The sequence below is a fragment of the Podarcis erhardii genome (assembly GCF_964252035.2).
Source record: "Podarcis erhardii genome assembly, chromosome: 3".
In the NCBI taxonomy this organism is placed as follows: domain Eukaryota; kingdom Metazoa; phylum Chordata; class Lepidosauria; order Squamata; family Lacertidae; genus Podarcis; species Podarcis erhardii.
Window position 1 is genome coordinate 91,435,633 of NC_138507.1, and position 26,710 is coordinate 91,462,342.

Consider the following 26,710-nt stretch of genomic DNA (forward strand, 5'->3'; position numbering starts at 1 on the left):
AAATCGCAAGACTCGCAAGACGTTTTTGTCTTGCGAAGCAAGCCCATAGGGAAATTCGTCTTGCGAAGCGCCTCGAAAAACGGAAAACCCTTTCGTCTAGCGGGTTTTTCGTCTTGCGAGGCATTCATCTTGCGGGGCACCACTGTATTGTATTGTATTGTATTGTATTGTATTGTATTGTATTGTATTGTATTGTAGTATTTCCAACTTTTTTTCTGTTCTCTGTTGCTGTGCTTTTAACAGCAACTAGCTCTCCAGGCATTATTTGGTGTCAATGCATGACCAGTTAATGTTCCTCCTGGCTACATCCAGTGGCTGTGATCTCTTTTGCACAAACTTTTGCTATGCACCTATCCTTTCCCCACCACAGAGTTCATAGACAAATAAATATCAGAAAGATAACTCCTTCTTGTAGTTTAAGCTGGGAGGTGATCAGATAAAATATGAATGCATAAACATTCTGTGGAACTTGTAAAGTCCCAGTCCTGCAGATCTAAGTGGTCAAGTGGCTATATATGTTTCCTTGAAGCTTAAGGCTACTTTTAAGAAAAATCATTAAAATAATTTCCCTTTATAGCATTGTGCGAACAGCACCCCTCCAATGTGTTTCTATGCATGTTTATTTTAGAATCTGTACCTTGAGTGATCAGTTTTAACTCTTCAGTTGTGCCAACTAAAGTCCACCTAACATATGCTAAATAAATATTCTAATTCCCCTGATTTGAAATATTTATCACCTGCTCTTCATTGCAATAGCAATCCCATAGCAGGATACATGGAAAGTTAAAACACAATGCATATAATGACACAAGAAAAACAGACAACAGTCCACTCTTAACACCCAGAACGAATGCAACAATAATCAGACCAGCTCAGGCTCCAATGGTCAGCAATATCTGGGCAAGAGAGATATGTCTTTATGTGGCATCAGAATCTCACCCGAACCAGCACCAACTGTGTTCCAGAAGGAAATGAATCCCATAGCTGGAGTGCCACTACTAAGACCTTTTTGAGACAATGGCATTGCTTAGAATTGATCTCCTTGACCCCAGTTACCCTTCAGGTGGCAAGGTCAAAAAGCCCTAAGCATGGGTGTCAAGATTGCATGTGACACTTGCAGGCTCTTAAAGTGCAGTACAATTTTGGAAGAGTTGGATGGAATATTGGGAGCTCGGCCAATATAAGCAGGCTATGGGCAATATAAGCAGGCTAGTTTATAAGTCCAAATTAGGTCCGTTTCTGATGATGAACCGCTAATAGGATCTCACAAATGATGGCTCTCCTTGCTTTGTCCTTCAAGGCTGTAACTCATTGGACACTAATTAATTTCTCCCCTAGTTGATGATTACACCATTTGTGTAATGATTGTACACCATTTTGATAGCTTTGACTGGGATACAGTTTATAAAATGAATCAAAAGGAAGCCTGGCTTAGTTCTATGGGTTTACATCCTAGTACACAGGACGCGGGTGGCGCTGTGCTCTAAACCACTCAGCCTCTTGGGCTTGCCGATCAGAAGGTCAGCAGTTTGAATCCCCATGGCAGGGTGAGCTCCTGTTGTTCGGTCCCAGCTCCTGCCAACCTAGCAGTTTGAAAGCACACTCAAAAGTTCAAGTAGATAAGTAGGTACCACTCCGGTGGGAAGGTAAACGGCGTTTCCGTGAGCTGCTCTGATTTCGGTGTTCCATTGTGCCAGAAGCGGCTTAGTCATGCTGGCCACATGACCCGGAAAAACTGTCTGCGGACAAACGTCGGCTCCCTCGTCCTGTAAAGCGAGATGAGCACCGCAACCCCAGAGTCATCTGAGACTGGACTTAACTGTCAGGGGTCCTTTACCTTAACTTTTTAAAGACCCCATAAGGACATGGGGGGTGGTCTGCCTTATACTGCATCAGACCATTGCTCCATCTATCTCTGTAATGACAACGTTGACCAGCAGCAGCTCTTCAGGGTTCCAGAGAAGGGATGTGTGCAGCCATACCTGGAGATGCAATGGATTGGACCGGGGGCCTGTTGCATGCAAGACAGATGCTGTACCACCGAGCAATCCCTTCCCTTACAATTGAAGCCTTAGACCAATAACTGCTGTATGAAAAGCTCACCCATGAATGGCTGGCTGCATGACAATGGCCAATGTGGCAGCCTGTTGTTCGGAGCATCAGTGTTCATTCTGCAGGGCAGAGTCTGTTTCCAGGGACTGGGAATGCCTTGCCAATGCTGAGTGGTGGGTTTCCAACATGAATGATCGTGTTTACTTAAACAGGAAGTCTATGTAATGACAGTGATGGCTTCTGAGAAAGTGAAGCGCATGGTAATTGCCACAATTAAACCGTAATGACATAATTAATGCAAAGATTATGCATGACTCGACTCCAAGCTGTCACAGTGCAAGAGGTGTCGATCATGCCTGGACCACAGTTCCTTCTGTTGAGATAGCCTCTGATCAGCCTTGGGAAGCCAGGGAGCATTGTGGAAGCAATTGCTCATGGGCGGTAGTGAAACAGGCTACTAGAGATAAGAAGGAAACACATGGAGAAGAGCAGGCAAGGGCCGCAGCTCAGGGACAGAGCATCTGCCTTGCAAGAGGAGGTCACAGGTTCAATTCCTGGCATCTCAAGGCAGGGCTGGGAAAGAGTCGCTGTCTGAGTCACTGACAGTCAGTGCAAGCCTCACTAAAGAGGTGGAGACAATTCTCCGTACAGTGGTACCTCGGGTTACAGACACTTTAGGTTACAGACTCCGCTGACCCAGAAATAGTACCTCGGGTTAAGAACTTTGCTTCAGGATGAGAACAGAAATCACGTGGCGGCAGCGGAAGGCCCCATTAGCTAAAGTGGTACCTCAGGTTAAGAACAGTTTCAGGTTAAGAACAGACCTCCAGAACAAATTAAGTTCTTAACCTGAGGTACCACTGTATAAAGTAGTTTCCTATGTTCCTGTGATTTAGTGAAAAAATGAGGGCTGCTTTACACTTTATGCAATTCCTGCTCAGAAAAGCGGCTGCTTGAAATGCATGCCTAGATTAAATCACTTATTCCTGTATTTCAGGGGGTTAGACCAGATGATCCTCAGGGTACCTTCCACTTTTTGTTTGTTTCTCTGATGTTTCTCCATGAGGGATCCACCTCTCCTCTGGTGCATATGTACTGGAAGATATGGATGCTTCTGACGTCTTTACACTGCAATTGTGTAGAGCCAACAAAATGAAGAGCAATGTTGGATCGTGAGACACAGAATCCTCCACAGCAGCCTCCCTCTCTGCCTACCTGCCTGATTTTCTCCCTTCTCCAAGCTGGTGCCCTCCAGATGTTTTGGATTACAGCTCCTGTCATTTCCAGCCATTGGCCACGCTGGCTGGAGATGATGTGACTCGCAGTCCACAGCAAGAGGAGAACATCTTTCAGGGAAGCCTATTCAGGCTGGTGTCCTACTGTTCACTTCAAGTGGGTGGGTGGGGACTATGGGCAATAATTTTATGAAGCATCCCTTAGAATAAGCAAAGGGTGCAGGTTGGGAAAGAGCAGCATGAGCAAAATATCAGGTTGCAGTTCTCCTGGCGTTCCAAGTCCCTTTTGCGTAGCTTCGAAGCCATGCTGAGCATTGTCATCTGTATGTTGCTTTGGAAGGCAGGACTCCAATTAAATGGGGGTGAAAAGTGCAGCGAAGTAGATTTTGTTTAAACATTTGGGCAGACTTTCTAAGTGGTAAGAGCTGTTCACCCCTAAGGAGGTGGAGGGTTCCCTTTTGCTGGAGGGATTTCAGCAGATCCTGGATGGCCAGGTGTGGTTGCATCTTGCATTGTCAAGGGGTTGGGCTACTTCAGGGGTCACTTTCAACTCTTTGATTCTACGATCCCTAAAAGTCTGAGAAACAAGACCCAATGTGGGCCAGCACCTAGAAGACCTGGCACTGGATATACCTGGTTCCACCTCTGCAGTGGAATTTTTATTATTGCTTGATTTTGATTTTTGGTATGTACTTAGGCAAATCACTGTCTTTCTGTCTTGATTTCACAGGTGTACAGTGGTGATCTACCTTGCAGGGTTGTTGTGAGAACAAATGGGTATCAAGAGTGGGGGCTTCTCATGCTTGTGTTGGTTGATTTCAGAATACCCAAAGGAAGTGGAAGAAATAACCAGGCTATCGAGGAATGGAAATGACAGCTCTGAGCTAAATGTTGGGAAAACTTCCTGGTGGCAAAAGCTGTTCAGCAGTAGAACAGACTGCCTTGAGAGGCAGAGAGCTGACATTTTCTCTGGTTTCCTGCAGTGATGTAATGGGCTAATAAACTGGAGGCAAAGAGTTGTTGCTGTTGTTGTTTAGTTGTTTAGTCATGTCTGACTCTTCGTGACCCCATGGACCAGAGCACACCAGGCACTCCTGTCTTCCACTGCCTCCCGCAGTTTGGTCAAACTCATGCCGGTAGCTTTGAGAACACTGTCCAATCATCTCGTCCTCTGTTGTCCCCTTCTCCTTGTGCCCTCCATCTTTCCCAACATCAGGGTATTTTCCAGGGAGTCTTCTCTTCTCATGAGGTGGCCAAAGGTAGCCTTTGATCCTGTACTTCCTTTGCTCTTCCGTCCTTCCTGTGCTAGAACTCTTTCTTACTGACAATCCAGATGTGCAGAGACATTAGGAAGCTCAAAACACCCAGGCCTCATGGTGGTAGAGTAACTGTTCCAGGACTCATCTTTCATGGGAACTTGGGACTTGTCCACACCTCCTAGAAAACATGGGTCTGAGAGGTTTTCCATTTGTCCCATGCTTCTTAGGTATGGGGTCCAAGCAGGGTTTTTTTGTTTGTTCTGCCACTTTCTCAGGGAAAACCCACTGTTTATCACTGAATCAGACGAAACATCAGTCTGCAGAAAAAAATGATGTTTGATCTGATTCAGCTGTAGACAGTGGGTTCTCCCAGGGGAAAGCAGCCAGGCAAGTGGAAGTGTGCGACAAGACTTAGGATGTCCAAGAAAAGTGGCAATGTGGAGGAAGGTAGCCACAAGATGGCAGCCACTGGCAGTGGAGGAGGAGGAGGAGGAGGAGGAGGAGGAGGAGGAGGAGGAGGAGGAGGAAGAAGAAGAAGAAGAAGAAGAAGAAGAAGAAGAAGAAGAAGAAGAAGAAGAAGAAGAAAAGAGTTTGGATTTGATATCCTGCTTTATCACTACCAGATGGAATCTCAAAGTGGCTAACATTCTCCTTTCCCTTCCTCCCCCACACCAAACACTCTGTGAGGTGAATGGGGCTGAGATACTTCAGAGAAGTGTGACTAGCCCAAGGTCACCCAGCAGCTGCATGTGGAGGAGCGGAGACGCGAACCCGGTTCCCCAGATTACGAGTCCACCGCTCTTAACCACTACACCACACTGGCTCACCATGCCACGCAGCGCCCATAGGGACAGGGTGTGCTGTGTGGCACCCATAGGGATGGGCAGAGGTGGAGATAGTGGCAGCACACATCCCAGGTGGGTGCGTCAGTGGCGGGGAGCATCCCGGGGGGGTGGCCCGCACTGATGTCACACACACCCCTCAGGGATGTCATACACACTCCTCAGGGCCACCCCCACTGCAGCCACCTTGCTCCACCTCTTACTTCTGGGATATAGTGTGTGTATCTGTGTGACTGCACACACAGAGAGATGGGGAAACCTGTGGCCCTCCAGTGTTGTAGGACTGCAGGTCCAACAGTCATTGCTGATCAGCCACCACACCAGCTGTGCCTCCCATCCATGTGCGTTGGCTCTATCTGCAAGGTTGCGTTAAAAAACTATTCTCTTTAGCTGTTCCGGCTGTGCCAAATGCCCTTAGCGCTCTGTGTTACCTTCAGATACTGCTTGAAAACCAGCCAGCCATAATTCAAAACATCCCCTGGCATCTTGCTCGTAAAGGTAGGTAGGAGTGATGGCACGACCAAGCTCCATAGATCATCCGGGGAAGGGAAATGTAAGAGTCAAAAGCCAGCGCTGACTGCCCATTTCATCAGAGTGCTCATGAATCTTGTCAGCCAGAGGTCATTCAGCCATTCTAACTGGTGAGCTTGCACTTGCTAGCACTATCTCTGCTCGGTGGAATGAAGACTGATGGTGGTGGCATGTTTTGTTGGTTCAGTGGTGATTTCTGTTCTTGTTCACTCTCTTTCCTGAGCTAGTGTGTCGCTTAATGGCATATGGGGCTTCTCCGGAAGTCCTTTTGATTGTGCATTCATGATTTGTGCTCATGTTGATGTTATCAGGGTGGTTATACTTCAGCCTGCTTTCAATACACTTTGCATCTGCTACAGTTTTGGAACAGAAAAACTGCCTCATTTTCAGTCAGTGCCTGCCCTGCAGCTCCCAGCTGATAACTTATAACTTTTCACATATATGTCCAAAGGGTCTGAACTGGTGGCAACTGACCAGCGATAAGACCTCATGATCACAGTGGACAGCTCAATGAAGACATTGACCCAGTGTGCAGCAGCTGTGAAAAAAGCTGGCTGAGGCTGATGGGAGTTGGAGTCCAACAATATCTGCTTTAAAGCTCATGACACCTGATTATAAACATTCCCAATTAGGTCAATCATTCACAGACACACTTGACCACTGTGAAGGAATGGACTTCATACACCTTGCTTTCAGGTCTTCCTTTGGGACATTGATGGGCTCTCTTGCCCCCAGCAGCAGCTAAGGATCTCTTTTCTGTTGTTACTTAAAAATGGAAAGCACAATGCTGGTGGTCAACAAAAGAGGTTTAAAGACTCTCTCAAGGCAAATCTAAAAAAAAATAGTATAAACACTGACAACTGGGAAACACTGGCCTGCGAGCGCTCCAATTGGAGAACAGCCTTTACCAAAGGTGTCATGGGTTTTGAAGATGCTCGAACTCAGGACGAAAGGGAGAAACATGCTAAGAGGAAGGCATGTTTGGCAAACCCTCACTGTGATCAACTCCTGCCCAGAAACCTATGTCCCCACTGTGAAAGGACATGTGGATCCAGAATTGGCCTCCACTGTCACTTACAGACTCACTGTTAAAACCGTATTCATGGAAGACAATCTTACTTGGCTACGAGTGCTCGCCAAAGAAGAAGACTTCATTTTCCTTCAGAAAACAATGGAGATCAAAATTTGCAACGTGAGAGGCTTGTATTTATTATGTTCTTTTGATTGCTATATTTTTTTTCCTCTCTGTGTGTGTATTTAAAAATTAGGAATTCTACTCTATGGATTCCTGGTGTATTTTAAACCCCAAATAATTAGAAAACAAAGTACAACTTTGCTCACTGTTGTGCATATGGTTATGTTTTAAAATAATGTAGCGCCGAATTTTTATTTGCCTCTGACTGAGCCTAGCATAAGAGCCCAGCACTCTAGCAAAGGAGAGGCCCAGGATTTGTGTTCTTGCGGCACCATCTTGGCCGCTTGACTGCATAAACACACAGCGTTGTTCAACATCTGAGGAGAAGTAATGACTTTCCATTTAGACTGTGGAGCATTCTGCTTAATAATAAATACGCTCCTGACATTGTTAAATGATAGCTTGGTTCTAATAAACCCCATGTTGATCGGTGTGTTGGTTAGAGTGGGTAATTCATCTTCTAGCGCTGCTGAAACTATAGCTAGGATTATAAAGACAACATGAATTAGGCATCCAAAGCCAGCTTCCCTCCTGCTGGTGTATTTATTTCCGAAACCATCAGAAAATATTGGACACTTTATTTATTTAGTTATAGATCTCCTTATTAGTTAACTGGTGGCTCACATGGGAAGGAATGTGGTGCTGTATTATTGGGAGGACCACACAACTGTTTTCAGAGGCAAATAGGGACAGAGGAAGCTTCTTCATACTGGATCAAACCATTGGGTCCATCTAACTCAGTAGTACCTACACTGGCTGGCAGGAGATCTCCAGGATTTCAGGTACAGACCCTCTCCCAGCCAGCCCTGGAGATGCTGAGGATTGAACCTGCAAAGCAGACCGTCTGCCACTGAGCTATGCCCCTTCCCACAAATGTTTTCCTTACTTCCCTGTTCACTCTTGCACCCAAATGGACCCAGTAGGAAGAGCTAAGTAAACCTTTTGCTTCCAGCCGGTCACACAGCCAACACTCTCCTTCCTCAACTGGGTCATGTCAACCTGCATTATGGTGGCCAAGTATGCATCACCCAAAAACAGGAAGTGGGCCATCACAAAAGGATGCACATTTGCATAAAACATCCATGTGCTAATTTATAATGATGCAAATTTAGGCAAAACACTATGATTTTAATAAAAATGTCATGCATCTCACTATAGCAGGCTGAGTGGGGATTTGAAAGTGGTTTACCATGTTTTAGTCCAATACACTAACCACTACACCAAACTGTCTGCCTTGCTCCAGTCATGGATCTTGGTGCTGGTGGGGCATTCCTTACCCCTCTTTGGGTGAGGTCACTTCTCACCTCTCAAAGTGACTGATATTTACCAGCTATGTCAGAAATTATCCTTATCCAAAGCTGCTAAAACTATAGTCTTCTAATTCCCTGCTTTCTTTGTTACTGACTGTTGGGAGTGGGGAAAAAAAAAATCTAATTATCTTAAAATCTAATTATAGCTCTAGCTGCTTGCAAGAGATTGGTTGTCAGGTTTAAACGCACCCCCCCTCCCAGTTCAAGTTGGCTATAAAAGTCATGTTCTACATGCTGCTCATTAAAATCCATTGTCTGGTACACCCAATACACCAGAAATAACATCTTTTCTGGGAACAGAGTATTTTTCTCCAGCATTTTCATGATCCGAGGTGTACAATCATTCAAGGAAACCTCTGGGTATGTTACAAGCCCAGACCTGAGAACTCGGAGTCATCTGGTGAAGTGAATGGCAGTGAATCCAGCACTTTGAAGACAGTTGTTCATCACAAAACACTTATGCAGCCCATGGAATTTATGGCTGCAGGATTTCATAGAGGCTATTAATATGAGACCGTCAGAAGGATCCGGGCTAATTCATTTTTTTTAAAAAAAGTTTTTATTAAATTTTTCATAGAAACTCCAGTCATACAAATTTCCACATCACATATTTTAGCTTATTGGACCTCCCTCAACTTCTCTGACAATCATTCGTAATTAAATTCCTGTCTTCACATTCCTTAATTTTAGTATTGCCTTTAAATACCATATTTCTATCCTCATTTACTTTCTTACAATATTCCTTGTATTTTCACAAAGCTTCTTTAAAGCACACTAGCGTTGTATCTTCCTCACAGTTTTCAAATACTCTGTAAATTTTCCCCAATCCACAAAAAACTTGTAGTCCTTTTGAAATCTAATTTTCCCAGTTAGTTTGTCCAGTTCTGCGTAGTCTGTTAATTTTGTTCTCCATTCTTCCAAGGTCGGTACTTCTTCTTGTTTCCATTTTTGAGCCATCAGCATTCTAGCTGCTGTTGTTGCATATTGAAAAAGTTTACAGTCCCTCCTATTTATATCCATTCTTGTTATTCCCAGCAAAAAGGTCTCTGGTTTCTTAACAAAGCTATATTTCAGCATTTTCTTTAGTTCATTGTATATCGACTCCCAGAACCCCTTTACTTTCTTACATTCCCACCACATATGCATAAATGTACCTTCTTTCTCCTTACATTTCCAACATTTATTACAAGTTTTGTACATTTTTGCCAATTTTACTGGTGTCATATACCACCTATATACCATTTTCATAACATTTTCTTTTAGTGTGGTGCATGCTGTAAACCTCAAATTTTCTTTCCATATTTTTTGCCAATCATCCATATCTATGTTATATCCTAAATCTCTGGCCCATTGAATCATTACCGCTTTTACTTCCTCATCCATTGTATGCCATTCCAATAAGATTTTGTACATTTTTGATCCGGGCTAATTCATAAAGGAGAAGTTTACCAATGGATATTAGTTATGAGACTGATTTTAAACACAGTCTGAGGATGGGATTCTTCACTCAGCACAACCCTGGGTTACACCACTTGGCTATATAATAAGACTATGAAATATGACACCCAAGTCTTGAACTGGAGCAAATAAGCTCATAGAGATTCAGTGTTATCTCATGGATGGGTAGAGATCAGATCGGCTGTAAGAATTTCCCCCTTATTGTGCCACTTGTTATTCATGGTAGGGCAAAAAAACAGCTTCAAAGGTGATACCAGGTATATCTCCTCGCGCTGAATGCACTTTATACAAGCCAAATTGGTTTTTGCTTCGGACGACTCTTGTAGAGGAAAATCAATTTTGGGTTACAATGGCTTTGATCTTTCAAGCTAAAGATCCATTGCAAATGTGGTAAGTGGTTGGGATGTACGGCCTCCGCATAGAAGAAATGCATAAAGCAGGCGTTTGGATCAAGGTTTCGCTTTGAGTGTATATAATAAACAGCCACAAATCATGCTGGTCATTCTTAGTGCAGGCTCCCAAATGGATATTATCCTGACTAAGTAGCTTGTTTTTCTCTGGTGATGGCCACCACAGGGATGTTTAAAGGAAATGTAAGTTTCTGTTTAGAAGCTATTCATGTTTCAGCGTATAATATGTCACATAATGCTTCCACACCTCAATATTTCCTTTCCACCCAGAGTGTGTCAATATCCTCTTGAATTTGCGTGAAACAAAGGCCGTTCTAAAGAAATATGGTTCTCTCCCTTCCCCGCATCTCTGCTAAATATGTGCTGGCTGGGATGGAAGGGACATGGAGGATGACATACCTGGAGGGTGATTCGCATTTGGGAGTCAAATTATCTCATCTTCAACCTTTCCCACGCACTCATCCCCTGTCCTGAATCTCCCTGAGAGACCTTCAGCTGGTCTCTTTCAGCTTACCTGACCACCCAGGGGTGTTGTAAGGCAGGGGTGGGAAACCTCAAGGCCAGGGGCCAATTGTGGACTTCAAGGCCTCTCTACCTATCTGTCTGGACTCTCCCCAGCCCACCTCCCCTGAGTACTTTTGCCAAACTGGAATGTGCCCTTGAACTATGGTACTTCTTGATTGTCTAGATGGAGGAAATTGTGCTGGTCCCCTGGGTTACCCGAGAGGCAAGGTCCAAGTCCAGTCCGTAGTCAAAGGTGCAATGAGGAGGTAGTCTGTAGTAGCTGAAGCTGGGTGCAGGGCAGGGAGCCGGGTGAAGTCAGGAACAGGCTTGCAAGCAGGGAGTCAGGGCGGGTCAGAAGCGCAGGCAGGAAAGCAGGACAGGGTTCAGGCAAGAACTAGCAACCAACAATGTTGCTCCCACAACTTAGGACTGGGGCTGGCCGGCTTTTATCTGCCCCAAGGCATAGGGCATCCCCGATCCTCTGGTGACTCGCCTCTCCTGGCCTGGAGGCGAGCAGTCCTCCTGCAGGAACTTAGTTCCCTCCGCCTTTCTGCCCTGAGCCTCTGCAGCTCAGGAGAGACTGGAGGGTTACTGGACCCAGAGGCAACCTCAGCTTCCCCTGACGGGGCTGAGAGTGGAACACCTGCAGGCAATGGGTCCTCCATCACCTCAGGAGCCAGAACAGACTCAGCTGGAGCCTGCACCTGAGGATCCAGCACAGGTGAGGACCCTTCAGGCTCATGCCCCAGCCCCAGCTCAACTGGAGGTGGGGAATCCTGTGCAGGCTGGGATCCCTCAGGTTCAGCATCCGAGTCCGAATCCCAGGCCATCACAGAAAGATAGGGATGTGTGAGTGTGCATTGTAGAATCTACACTTGTTGTTCCACCCAGTTTTGCCTCTGGCCATGCCCACCACAGGCCTGTGGTCCCTGGGTGTCTATAACAGAATGTGGTCCTTGGCAGTGAAAGGATCCCCACCCCTGGGGTGAGGAGATAGATGGATGGATGGATGGATGAATAAGCCCATTGCCATTTCCTTGAGGTCCTTAGAGGATGGGCAGAAGATTCAGATGATAAATACAATGTTACTTAATTTAAACTGATTGATTTTTTGAAAATGTAATTGTAATTCACCTTGAGCCTTAGAAATAGTGAAGAATGTCTGCATAAATAATTCTGTAAAGTCTATTTCAGTTCTGAAGTCTTGCCCTAAATTGTAGATGGGACTATATATATATATATATATATAGTGAGACATTGCAACATATGAGTTGTGTTGTGTTTTTCCCCCTTCTACTATCCCCCTCATTTGTTCACATATGCTTCGGGTCCATAATTCCAAGCGCATTTCCCTTCGGCAAAACTGCATTACATCTGAAGCCTATATCATTAAAGTAATTTATCTACCCAAGCTCTCTTTAAAGGTAGCATTAGCCTTTACCCTTCCGTTAAAGTTTGTGGATGGCTTGTTTCAGGAGCCTGAACTGTACTAAGGATCCTGTCAGAAATATATTTGAAGCCAGAAGGCCAGCGCTAACATGAATATTTAGATGTGTGTGATTTACATAATATGTATGTCGTAAACATAACACCTGCTGGTCATGTTTAACTAGCTGTTTTTGTATGAAAAATTGCTACTCTTAAATAAAATAAAACAGCCAGCATCTAAAGCATCTTCGTGGTGTTCCAAAAAGCTGTTTCACACCACCATTTCTGAGATTTGGGGGAGGGGGCACAGAACAGTGCTAGAGGATGGCAAGGCTGCTCATTATAAGTGAAGTTGCAGAAAAGTATCTGAAGAAGAGCTGCACACTCTTCACCCTTTTACCAGTGCAAGACACCAGCATGAGCTATTGCATTTTCATAAGAGAAAAAACACGAGACGTTGGTCTTCAAATAGCAAAATATTACTTTTATGATGCATGTGAAAATTTCCCCTATTCCAAGGTTTTTAAACAGTGGAGAGACAAATTACAATTACAGAGGTCCAGTAGGTGATTTTAGGTTCATCCAAGACCCCCTGAGATGGGAAAAAGTACAGTGTTAAACAGCCCTCTCATACAGAAGCATGACTCAAGTCTCTCACTATACGCATATAAGATGGATCCTACTGTTCAGAGTCGAAGGTGGCATGATGATGCTAGCATTGCCAGTAGTGATGAGAATCCAGTTCATAACTGGTCTGTGAATACAGATTTGTTGTCCCAGAGGTCCAACTCTGCATTTCAATAAGGACTTGGAGTGTTGCTCACCTAATCCAGACTGTTCAAACCCATACTCCAGTCCAGTCACTCTAGAACCTGTGGCTATCATGGCTTGTGCATGGGTGAACTATAGTAAATTCCCCCAACCATTTTGCCCCCAGTATGGTCTCTAGACCAACACTTTTGCAGGGCTTGGTTGATTTTCAACAAAAGAATAGAGACCACAGTGGGGCGATACAATATCACATACTGTGCCCATAGGTAATGCTAGATTTCTCTTGTCCTCCTCAAGGCTCTGAGAAACAGCCATCGTCACCACAAGTGTTTGGTCTCAGTGGCATAGTTGTTGCATGATGTGGAATTCAACAGGAAAGCAGAACAGCCAGTGCTATAGCTTGGCAAAGCAGGCCACTTTCCAAAGCTCAGAAGATGTCAACGAGAACCACTAAATGCATATGGAGCAAATGGGAAGATTGGAGGAAGAGAGCATCTCTTTTATGCCTCATCCTGTCCCATGTGCAGTCAAGGATTGTGCTCTCCCACGAGTGTGTGAATATGGGGAACCAGTTACATGCTGCATGTGAGACCCTGTGCAAAGTAAGAATGCACCATGTCTCTCTCCAGCCATTGCCAGTGAAGGGAGAAACTGGTGGTTTCTTGGTCTACCCAAACCCTCGAGTAAGCCTTGTGCAGCGACAGAGTAGTGTAAACAGTTCCTCTCTTCTACACACATATTAGATTTGACCTCAGCTCCCAGATATCATCCATCTCTCTCTCTCTCACTCACTCCCCAACACTCCTACACACACACACACATTTTCTCATTCCAGGCATATACAGTATCTAGCACACAACAAGTGCATGAATCAAATACAAATTATAATGTGCAATATAGCTTACTCCAGCACGCTTCCAAAGTTGTGCTCAGTTACATCAATCAAAAGTGCAAGATTAGTTAGCCTTTTCTGCTGTATCCCAGCATATCCATTTCTCTGCTCCCATAAGGCCTGGTTTTCCTCCTCCCTGCCCTTCAGCTGCTAGAAGCTGCTCTCCCACTTATTATTTCCCAAGGCTTTCCCACCACCTTATCAATGAGGACAATAAATTACCGCATTTACTGATTTCAGCAGGTTCCCTTCTCAAAAATGAGAGGAGCGACTTCTGCTACAACTAACAGATGAGGGTCATTGAACAATGTTTCCAGATTAAGCAGTTGTGTTCTTATCTGTATGGATGTGTAGTCCCACCTGGCTTGAATTTCTGCTATGGCTCTCAGAGCCAGCACTTGTGTGCTTTCTTCAACCTAGGCACAGCTGTATGTCCTTATTCTTTGGCTTTTGCCCCACGCTAGAAGGCAAGCCCCACCCCACCCCCAAGCTTGGACAGCAGCCTTGGCTGTTCTCAACAAAGGTCCTCTTGGCTGAGCTTGCTAGCATTGTCAGCAGACGTGGTCAGGACATCACCATCTCCCATCGCTGGCTCATTGCCGTGCTCTCACAAGGGTTAATGACGACCTCCCTCATGTTCTCGTTGGTGTCCCCCACCATTTCAGTGTCCAGGCAGTAACGTGTGGCCATGTGCTCAATGTGAGAACCAACTTTGTTCCATCGCTTTTGGAAGAGAAAGGAGAAAGGCAAAGAGATTAAATTCAGTATGCCTTGCCCCCACTGAGCTACAGTAGTTAAGATCTATGGCAATGTTCCTCAATGCTAGGTTCACAGATGCTGTTGGACTACAGCTCCCATCATCCGCAGCTACTTTAGTCAATAGGTAGGGGCTATGGGGGCTGTAGTCAAACAACATCTGGGACCCCAAGATTGGAAAAACACTTATCTATGGTCTGTGAAGTAATAATAATAATGGCTAGCACTCCCTCTATCTATTTTTGGTTTCCACAACTGTAGTGCATCAGCTATATGACTGATATTCAGCTAGGTTATACCTAAGTTAGGTTAGGTTAGACCTATTGAAAGTAATGGACATAACTTAGTTATGCTCATCAATTTCCCAGGGTCTACTCTGAATACTGTGGTTTCCAAATACTGGTATTTAGAAGCATACTATTTCTGACTCTGGTGGCAGAGCATAACCAACATGGCTAGTTGTCACTGACAGCCTTATCTCCATGAACTTGTCTAATCTCTTTTTAAAGCTATCCAAGTTTGTGGCCATCACTGCTTCCTGAGGGAGATCCAAAGTTTATTTTATCAGTCCTGACTCTTCCAACATTCAACTTCATTGTGTGTCAATGAGTTCTAGTGTTATGAGAGAGGCAGAAAGACTTTTCTCTATCTACGTTCTCCATGCCATGCATAATTTTATAAAGGTATATCAATTGCTCCTTGATTCCACACATCCAGTTCATATCTCAACATGTCTATATGGCCAATATTTGGCCCCTCGATTTGGTTTTGGATGGTCTCACCAATTCATTTGCTCCAAGACTCAAGACTAACAAGCAAGACCAAATGATTTCTGATAATTTCCCAGTGAGCAGGTCTCAATCACCATGTGTTCCTTTCACAGGCATTGTGTTCCTTTGCCACAGTTAGGTTGTCTAGACAATATGGTGAATGGATTATTTTGGGTGGCTGACTTTCCTATGCAGGATACTTTGGTAGGGTGATGTGAGAAAAACACTTCATATCACTGCTAGTAAAGTACACTGGAAGAGAGAAAGCTTTCAGTCTTTTTGAGGGGGAAATGGCCTCACCTGCTTGCCATCCCCTTCTTTGCAAGGTAAGAGTACCACCTGTGAACCTGGAAAGAGGGTTTGTATTGATAAGCACAGCTTCTGGAAGCGGACTTGCTGGTTGTATGTATATGTCCATTCCTGAAACAAAGGAGAAAACTGTTACATGCTACCCCATTCTCTGAGTGGTGAGACTCTCCGGGGGTTCCAAACGCTTTGCCCAGGGTTCAGTTTCCTTGGAATGAATGTCAGTGGAGACTGCGGTGTCTTTAGGATATATGGTTTTATTTACACATATATGCAACCTGAGCATAGGATGGAGGGCCTCACAGCATTAACACCCCAAAAGATTTCGATCCAGCACGGAGCAAGGCATGTCTCCATCTCCAGCTTCCAGCTCTCACACACAACTCTGGCTATTGTTCCCCCACGTAACTGAGTCAGCCTTGGTTACCCTGATGGATGACCTTTGTGGGACAGATGTAGTGCTGTCTTGCTCCTGCTTCTTGATCTCTCATTAGCGTTTGAGATCATTCACCATGGTATCCTCCTTGACTGGCTCTGGGGAATGAGGAACTTCGGGCGCTGTATTCCAGTGGTTCCAATCCTACCTGTAGGATTGGGTCTAGAGATTAGTACTGTATTGGGACACTGACGTTTGGCCTCCTGTCAGCTATGTTATGGGATGCCAGAGGGGACTATTTTATCTCTGGTGCTATTTAGTAACTACAGGAAGCCATTGGGAGTTGTCATTAGGGGTTATTTGCTACACCACCGTAATCACTTGTGAAACAGTGGCACAATGACTTGGGATCTGTGTGCAAGGCCAAGCACTTAATATTGACTTCATTTCTGTACAATAAATTCAGGCAGATATTCCATCTTCCTGTCCCAAACACTTTTTAAAACAAACAAACTCCAGAACTGGTTGTGTGAACCAGCCATAGGAAACGTGAAATGGGCTAGTTTGTTTTGTTTCTGGAGCCCAGGATGAATTGTGGTAACAAACAGGTTTCTACCTTGTATCTCTCAAGACAACAGTGGAAGAAACAGAGGAAGGGTGAAACAAGGGCATAGTGCAGGCGTCTGTCCCCCCCCCCTTCCCTTTAACATTTCCATATTTTTATCTGGGGCCGCCATCTGGTTTCCATCTGATTAAATGGCAGGGGAGGGGGAGGCTGCGTCGCCATCCGAAGGCAGCCGTGCAAAAGTCAGCCAAAGATGATACTTTAAATTTATTTCTTGAATTCATTATGATGCTGAGGAGCAGTGACAGGTGTCACCTTGAATGATGTTAAAGCCTTGAAAAATTGTCCCCGGTCTCCAACAGCGTTAATGTAGCTTCTTTCTTTTCTTCTTCTTCTTCTTCTTCTTCTTCTTCTTCTTCTTCTTCTTCTTCTTCTTTTTTTTTTGAGGGGGGAAATGGGTAGCATATGAAGTGAGTCACTGTTTGAAGCCAGCACCCTCCTCACACAGCCCTCACTACATTTTCTCAATAGCCTTTTGCACCACGGACAGCCTTTCAACACATTTTGCAGAGATCTGCCTTGTCTCTTGACAAGGTGCAACTGCCTTTGCTGCTTCACTGCTTGCTTCTGTCTTTCTTGGCCAAATCTCCATCAATTAATGAGAAAGTAAACTGCATTTTGGAAAATATCACTGGGGAGAGAAAAATCCAGAGAAATTATCATGGCTGGGGTGCAGGGGGTTTTGTGTGTTGTTGTCCTCTTTACCTTGCTTTTGAAGTGGCTGAGGGGTGCCCACAAGTGTCCTTTCATGCTGCAAATCATCTCGCTGATGGCATGTGGTCTGCAGTCTTCCCAGGTGCTCATGCTCCAATTAAAGCCCAGGGGAAGACATTATGAGGCAGTTGTTCCTATGGGGTTTTTCAGGTCAGGAAGTGTGGGCAGCTGGGGAGGCTGCAGGGAGCTGAAGAAATGCTTACTGGAAAGGAAAATGCACACACCAGTCTTGGCTACCTCACAAAGATAAAGCTCAAAACCCCCAAAGAGTTCTGAAAATGAGGTCAAAAAGTGGAAGTCTCTTTCACAGAGGAAGAAACTTGGCAGGGCAGATTTTGGCACAGCACTAAACGGGTGCATTAAAGAACACGTGAAGAGGACTCCACCGAAAATATGCCCGTGAAAAAACATTTTTGGGAATAAGATGCATTCATTCAACAAAGCATTTTAAAAAACCCAGGGCTGGGGATAGTTGGTATGTATTTGCATAGGATGGGCTAAAAATATAAATATTATAAATGCAAAATTCTCCTGTTTTCACAAAGATGTATTGAATACATCTGCACTCTGCAAGGGCTCCATCTGTGGAGACTGGATCATCCAATGGCAAGGGTTGGGTTCAGGTTTAGTCCATATTATAGCTAAGGATTTAAGAACCACATTTAAGTTTTCCCCATAGGAGTCAGCGACATCCATCTGTTTATATGGGACAGGTAATGGGATGCCTTTAAGCATCTTGCATTCCATCTAGTCTGACCCAGAGTTTAGTGGGAACCATTTCTGTTTGCATAATTTGCCCTCGTATCAACATAGCCTCATAGAATATGAGAGAGAGAACCTGAATTTGAGAGTGGAAAAGTGCAGATGCGTCCAGAGGAGCTGGAATGTTGCGGGGAGTTTCTTGTTGAGATATGGCCATCATCACGTGCCATCTTCTAAGGGTGGCCCAATCTCCAGCCTCCAGAATTTAAAGCAAATGTGTTGGACTCCATCCCCCAAGAAAAGCACTGCTAGTTTCCTGGTTGGTACCATTCCAAGTCAAGGAATCAAAGCCTCAGTGGACCTAGTAGAAAAGGGGTAGCCAGTATGGTGCCCCACAGTTGCTGCTGGGATGCAACTCTCATCATCCCAGACCATGGGTCATGTTGGCTGCAGCTGATGGGAACTGGAGTAAACTAACATGTCTTGAGAGACAATGGAGTGCACCTCTGGGGGTGAAGTCAAACTGCTGCGTAAGCAGCATTGAAGTGACATCCCCAGGGCCAGGGCTTTTTTTCCAGCTGGAACTCACTGGAACTCGGTTCTGGCACCTCTCAGGTGGGCACCATTGCCATTCTAAGAGAACGAGGGAGGTGTTCATGGTCAGTTCCGCCACCTCTTTTTCTAGAGAAATAGCACTGCCCAGGGCACAATCCTGAGCAGTGTGTATGGACACCCTGAGTTGCTCAGATGACAAGAACCCTCTCTTGGCTTCTCTGATGTGTTCCAAAGGAAACTAGAGCAATATGTTTGGCACCAGCTTGGCTGCAGGAGTTGATGGAATCCGGAGGAGCAAGTGACAGAAGAGGTGGCGCAGGGGCTTGGGGATGCTGTGGAGCCCTTCAACTGCCCAGAGACAGAAGAAGCGGAAGAGAGGGCGGAGATTAGCCAGGAGAAGGAAGGGCTCAGGGATGCTGCAGAGCCCTTCAACTGCCCAGAGGCTCGGGAAGGGAGCTCAGACTCTGGAAGGGAGGGGGCTTTCACATCAGCACAGACAAGGAGGGAAATGAAACATAAGAATCAAAGATGCGCGATTCCCACGCCTACTTTGTGCGGGAATCGAAGGAAGCCACTCTCCGAATCTGACTCAACGGGTTCGGACGTGTAATTCTGAACTGTAGCTGTTTCTTGTACATATGTAATAAACACTGTAAATACCAAGCTGACTGTGCCGGAGTGTTACTGCGAAGGGGAGACACCACCTTTACAGCGTACGAGGCACCACCCAACTGCCTTAGGGACTCCACTCCGGATTTGTGTAGGGTTTACTTCTTAACCTTTTCTTCTCACAAAGATGTTCCACAAAGCAGTGGAAGTTCAGGATCAGTTTTCCTTCCCTAGATGGGCTACCTTCCCAGTTTGAGAAATCCCATACGCTCCTCATTTCCCTCTTCAGCACGTGCAGAAACCATCTTCTTGACCATTGGATCACTATTGGTCTTGTCCAATCAATCCACTGGAGCATCTTTGCTTGCAGGGGAAGTCCCTAACTCACCCATTGGCTACCCTCACCTGGTTGAGCTGGCCAGTCAAAGCTGATCCCAGTGTGTGTTGCTGTTGCATGCTGAGAGCTTCTAGTAACCACAGGTGAGAGCTGTATGCAGGGTGGGCACAAAAGATGTACAAACTACTGTGGAAGGAGCACAATGTGTCTCCTACCAGAGGAACTACCCCTCCCCTAACAATCGTATTAGAGACAAGACTCCATAAGAATTCTCAAAGTGAGAAGCACAGGATTGTAATGTATGACAACCTTAATCTAATGTACTTCAGCCAGTAGTAGATTAGATAAATTAAGGGACAGAATGTTAGCCCCTCCCAGTCAGTAAAGTAGGAAGAGAGCATCTTGGAAGGGGCAATCTTTATCATTCTCAACGGGCTTTAAAGAATACTGTGGGCTCTTGCAGCACCTTGAGTGGACATTTTTATTTGACCAGCTTTGTCCCCAAGGGTGGACAATAAATCTTAGCACTTTGCCGTAGGTGCACTAGAGGAGGCTGAAACAATTGTTTTTGTCTTGGTCGAGATGCTCAGTATGACAAAGTTCTGCGAATCCTCTGGGGAGAGAGCTGACAGATCAGAGCATCTGGCTGAATTTTTCAACAAGATCAGGACAAAAATAATGCATTAACTAACTAGGATGTTGGTGATTCACTCGGTGATTGATATTTTGAGAGGCAGACAGTGGGGCACAACAGGAAGGGGGGGAAGATTGCCATCCTTCTGTCTGTTTCTCTGTTCCTACAGGAGACTGACAGCTTCTCTCTGAATACAGAGTCATTTCTGTACTGCTGCTGTTGACGATGTGCTCAAGTGTATCCAGGCCTAAGAGGCTTCTGATTTCTTTTCTAAAGCTTGTCAGGTTTCTTGGAACAGCTAATGATTAATGGGTTTATTAAATGAATCCCAGAGTCAGAAATCCATTCCAAGAAGGTTACTGCAAAGTTTAATATCAACTGGTGCTCTGTTTCTAACAGAAAGCCAATGCACCAGCCAAACGGTGACATCTTCATTAGACAAAACCAGGGCAAAATTACGATCAATTATTTACCCTCAGATGCATTTCTCCAGTGAAGTGCTAAATCAATCAATCCCTTCAGCAAATGAGACATAAACGAGACCGGATAATGCCAAGTGTCTGACTTGCGGCATCATTGCAGAGGCAGCGTGCTTGGTGCCATAATCAGTGGTACAGTTAGATAATTTTAGACTCTGGACTTAATAGTTTAATAATCCCCACACACACCCTTTGAAGAGTTAACTTAGCTCTCTGCATTTGGGGAGTCCTGCCCTCCTGGCCCTTCTGCCCAGGAGTGGAAGGAGGGGGTTTGTGGACCACTTGCAGTGAGGCAATTATTCCTTTATTAAAAAGCAGGAGGGGGGAGTGAATATGAGTCAAGGGAGAACATGGCAGAGGTTTACAAAATTATGCACAGTGTGGGGAAATTACTCTGTTCCGTATACTACTAGAACTTGGAAGTTGTTCAATGCACCATCTTGCCAGGAGAAGGTGATAGCCATTGGTTTAGATGGCTTGCGAAGGACCATAAGGCAAATTATACATAGAGGATCACACTGTCAGTGAGGCCCACTGTATCAGCAGCTACTAGCTGTGGGGAAAGGGCTGCAGTTCACTGGTAGGGAACTTGCTTTTCATGCAGAAGGTTCCTGGTTCAAGACTCTGACAACCAGTCAGTGTAGAAAATATTGACCTCAATGGTCTGGTTCAGAACAAGGCAGCTTCCTATGTGGTGCCTAGTTATTATTATTTTTTAAATATGTGTTTATTAAAGATTTCTTAGTTTACAAAAATATGTGCATTGTTTCTTTTTCAAGTTGTGTTTTCTACAGAGGGGGGAAATGGTGGGTGGGGTGGGGTCGGGTGGCAATTCTTCTATTCTTCTACTTAGTGTATGTGTGGGGTTTTGTGTCAGCGCCACTTGTGTGGGTTCTCTTACTATTCTTTTGTTGTATTTCCCTGGTGGTGAGAGAGGTTGGGGGTGGCCTAGGGTGTGGTTGGTTGCCTTTGGTTGGCTGTAGTGAGATTTGTTTTTGTGTGTGAGTGGGGTGTGTGTGTGTGTGTGTTAGGATCAGGTTAGCCAGATTGATTTGTAAGCTGTTGGCGGATTCTTGTCGTTGTCTTGTTTGGCTGTGTATGTGATAAAGGGGAACCATAGCGGGGTGAAGGCGTCTTCTTCTATTTGTCCCCATTTCAGTTTCAGTTTATTGGTTACTTTTTCTAATAAGGCTGTCTCCCTTACTATTTGATACCATCGGTTCATGCTTTTTCCTGACAGGTCTCTCCAGCGTCAGGCTATGTGGCTTCCTCAGATTCAGAAGCTGAATACCAGGTAATGGGCAGGGTGGTAGGACAACAATTAGAGAGAATAATAATAATAATAATAATAATAATAATAATAATAATAATATACTGCCCTATATCCTGAGGTCTCAGGGCAGTCCACTATTGCCCAAGGCCCATTGACAGACCAACTCAGCATTACAAAGATGTCTGCAGATTTGACATGAAGCCTAGCAACATCAACCCCACCATGTAGGAATCCCTTGCAGATGACCACAGTGTCTGGAGACAGGCAGTGAGGTCGTGACCAGAGGAGAACAGAGAGAAGAAAAGCAATGGTGCATCTGCGGCAGCACAACCAGATGAACAAATCAGTACATACTGTATTTTTCACTCCATAAGATGCACTTTTTTCCTCCTAAAAAGCAAGGGGAAATGTCTGCACCTCTTATGAAGTGGCTCCTGTCCTGCTTTGCTGCTTTAAAGCGAGCCACGGAGGAGGGAAGGAAGCGGAGCCATGGCTCCCGTCTGTCCCTCCTCCACGGCTCGCTTTAAAGCAGCAAAGCGAGACAGAAGCCGCTTACACGGGTGTAAAGCAAGCACAGAGGGAGCCGTGTAATCCCTCCGGCCCCACGCTCAGCCGCACGTGCCACCCCCTTGGGACGCTCGCTTGGGCGACATCCCACGTCCCCACAGGTGACGTGCCGCCATGCAAGACCTTCCCTCTGCCACTGGTCTTGCCGGGACGGTAGTGCCTTTCTTTGCAGAAGTCTGAAATTCGAAGGGCAGCCGTGGTTTGGTCCTTGTGTCATGTGCGAAGGTGTGAATTAGGTAGGTTTGACTTTAAATGGGAATTGAATCAGATTTCTTCCTCATATGAAAGCCCCCAGAGCTCTCTGCAATGAACAAAAAGGAAGAAAGTCCCACTTCTTTTGGCTTTATTAAAATAATTGTGTAGGGCCAAACCATACAGTCCTTAGATCTAAGGGACTCAGTGTGGGAAGTTCATATATTTCCGCTGCCTGCCCCCCTTACTAGGGGATAAAGTTTCTTCATTTGTTAATGACAGTGATGATGGTTTTTAACACCACTGTTGACTGCTGTTCACTTCACATGGTTGGAATATTATGCTGATATACTGGCAGTTTATTAAATAGTTTAATACAACATTTGATTCAGAACCCCCCCCCCTTGTTTTCCTCCTCTAAAAACTAGGTGCGTCTTATGGAGCCAAAAATACGGCAGATAAACAAACAAGGCAAGTGATCTTGGGCATTATCGTCTAGAACAGTGTTTCCCAACCTTGTGCCTCCAGCTGTTTTTGAACTACAACTCCCATCATCCCTGACTAGCAAGACCAGTGGCAAGGGATGATGGGAATTGTAGTCCAAAAACAGCTGGAGGCACAAGGTTGGGAAACACTGGTCTAGAATACATGATCTGTGAGTCCATGGCTCCCCACTTATAGATGGAGCAGATGTGGGGGGGGGGAGCAGGTCCCCAAACAATCCACAAGGAGAAGGGAGCTTTGAGAATTCCCACAGCATGTTATACCTCCATGTCTCTGGCAACAGAACAAGGAGCACATTAAAAAGACACTTTCGGTTTCCTGCTGATAGTGGAACTTACTGTCCCTGGAGAGACATCAAAGCCAAAGCCAGTGCAGCTTTCAGAAGCATTGCAGTGCCCATACTGGTGTTTACTGAGGGGCGTTGAGGTAGGACTTTAATGTATAACAGCTCTCCCTCCCTTCTATTTAACTATCCGCTTATGCGTTTAAAATGCTAACCAGAACATGGAGAGAACACCTTTTTTTTGTTGTCACAAACAGCACCTAATTCTTAATCTAGTTCAGAGAATACTCACTGATTGACACTGAATATTTTTCCCTTTAGTGATTGAGAAGAGGGGAAATGAGGTCAGCCTCATTAAGCCGCTTCTACTTTAATAGGCAATTTAATATTGAATGAATGCAGAGGATGAACTTAAATATATCATTTCAATTCGGCACATTTTTTGAGCGACGGAAAGGAGTAAATAGTTCTGAAAGATGGGAGGAAAATTATAATTCTCATTTTCTTCCTCTGATCCTTGAAGAAGAATTATGTGTCAACGTAGCTTGCATTCTGAGTACGGATGGGCTCAGCTTGGTTCAGTTCAGGAGTGTGCTTCGTATCAGGCTTGTCTCGTGGAAGGCCTGCTGTCCATGAGTCTATTTTTCCAATCTATGCCACCCAAATGTGCTGTTTGGACAAGTTGGCAAAAAACTGGCACCAGTTCCGATTTTGAGGTGGAAGAGCAATCGCACAGCAATTTTTTTTGCCCATTTTTAGTGTGACAAAAAGGCCCCTAAGGCACAACCCTAAATGTTAAAAAGTGACATCTTAAAAATACTAGGAACAAATTGGAGGGGGTTTTGGGGGGGGGCAGAATGACAGCTTGCTGACTTACGCTGTGGGGGGCCCATTCGTGTGACCACCATTTTGTCACATGAATGCAGAATAGGTGGGAAAATGAAGGAACTCATGGTGACTCCTGAGAATGCATCATTTCAAAATGCAGGTAAGAGATTAATTGTATGAATATTCTCCAGTATAAAAAAAACAACATCCCTGCACCCATAAAAGCAGCATCTAAGGGGAAATGCTATGCAGAACCTCATATGCTAGTTTTCTGTGGATAGGGAGTTACAGGTAGGTAGCTGTGTTGGTCTGCCATAGTCAAAACAAAATAAAAAAATTCCTTCCAGTAGCACCTTAAAGACCTTAAAGTTGGTCTTTAAGGTGCTACTGGAAGGAATTTTTTTTATTTTGTTTTGTGGATAGGGAGTTTAGGATACAGGAAAGCACTAGCCTGCATTCTGAAATATATCACAGAAGGACTTGCATTCCATCCCTTTTGGGTTCTCTTTGGCTCTGGCAATAAGACAATTATTGGCTCTGGCCAATTATTCATGAGCATGTTCAGTGGTTCTGGGTGAGCCACCATCTTATTCTTAGTTTCACAGTGCCATCTTTAAAATGGGATCACCCCCAAAGGATTGCTGTTAGGATAAGGGCACTGAATACTCCTTAAATTCCAAACAGGCCCTAGAGAACTCACCTGAGCCACCATTGCTGCACCTTTGCTGGTGATGCAGGGGTTTAAGATCACAACCGGAAACTCCTGGGCTTCTGACTTCTGGGTCTCCAGGCATCTCTGTCTCTGTCGAATCATCCCAGTCTGGTAGAGAGATTCCTCAGGAATTCTGAGGGAAGAGGAAAGGATAAGGGCCATCAGTTTTTGGCAAGGTTGCTCTGCCCGTAAAAATGGTTAAGAATGGATAAGTAAGATAATGGACTATGCAGAAATGGCAAAATTAACAGCCAAAATAAGAGATCCAAATGACAATTGCTTTCTGGAAGAATGAAAGCCATTATCAGATCATTTAGGGAAATATTATAGTGTGAAGAATTCATGAGCAGGGTTTAAAATATGAGCAACAGAAGGAATTAGAAAATACAATATTGTTGTTTTCATATAAGAAATAGAAGATATTGTACAGCCGAGGGGGGAAATTAAAACACCATGGAAAATGGGGCAGGAAGTCAAGAAAAAAATAAACTTATTATGTACTGATGTACCGGCATATATGTCAAACTTCTGAAAATTCAATAAAAGTTTACTACAAAAAAAGGGGTTATCAGTTTTTGCCTAGCAGTGGCCCACAATAATCATGAACAGCACTTTTCAGCACAAAGACTGTATGTACCTTTGCTGGCAATGTTCTGGGGGCCGCATGCCAGCAGAAGGCAGGGCCAAACCAAATGTCTATGGTGTACCAGATATGACTCTCAACTTTGAACAGAACATTTGATCCAGGGGGAAGGAAGAGAAAAGGTTCCCCATTCCTGGTTCAGAGGAAAAGTCATTTTCTGGTGATTTAGCTTTTTTTGGGAGGGGGGTGGATAGGCAAAGTAATTCTATCCATGTTTACTCAGAAATACTGTATGTCGCTCTGTGCTAAACAGAGTTTTCTTGCAGGAAAATGTGCATAGGATTGCAGCCTTGAGCCGATTTTCATTTGAGAAAAAGGGAAAATTGTGACATTTCACCTGCACAGGTAGCACATACTATATTTCAACATTTGCTAGTACCTCAGTTCAGGATAAACATTTTCCAGGTACCACTTGAAGGTGTGGCATTTCAAGGCCTTTCTCAATTCCACTCTGCTCTGGATGCTGTTGAAAACAAAATATTTGCAAAAAATCTAATTACGCCACTTCATACCACTGCAACATGAAATGGCCTTGAGCCCCAAAGACAGGATTCTCTCCTTAAATCTAGCTAGTGGCAAAATACATTAGTAATCCCATATCCACACTTTCCTCAGCTTCCACAGTTAACTCATTGTGAGTCATGTAACTGAACAACAAATGACCAAACTAGAAATGGCATTCATTGGCATGACCATAATTGCCGGTAATGTACCAGAAATTTTTAACATTTTTAACATTAAAAATCCCCCTTGGATTGCCTGATCAGCACTGGAACCTCAGGGAGAAGGGGAATAACCCTCTTCCTCATGCTGAGATCCCAATAGTAATAAAAACCCAAAGTGATTTGGCATGGAGGAGCAACTCCCATTGGTGTGAAATTTACGCTCTGTCTGGAGTGAATAGCAGTTTTGGTGGTAGAGTGACTTTCATTAGGACCATAGTGTGGGGGGGAAAGGG

At 44.7% G+C, this 26,710-nt stretch overlaps 1 protein-coding gene across 1 annotated transcript in view; it reads right to left on the reverse strand.

Moving 5' to 3' along the window:
- Positions 1-12,687: 12,687 nt before the first annotated feature.
- The window catches only part of GALNT14 (polypeptide N-acetylgalactosaminyltransferase 14), a 250,683-nt gene continuing 236,660 nt past the window's right edge, over positions 12,688-26,710 (reverse strand). The window contains exons 12-15 of the mRNA XM_081854181.1: positions 26,132-26,215; positions 25,098-25,242; positions 15,714-15,833; positions 12,688-14,610 (exon numbers count right to left, since the gene is read on the reverse strand). Of these exons, the coding sequence (XP_081710307.1) occupies positions 14,452-14,610; positions 15,714-15,833; positions 25,098-25,242; positions 26,132-26,215 (508 nt within the window). The 3' untranslated portion in view covers positions 12,688-14,451. The remainder of the gene's footprint in view (positions 14,611-15,713; positions 15,834-25,097; positions 25,243-26,131; positions 26,216-26,710) is intronic.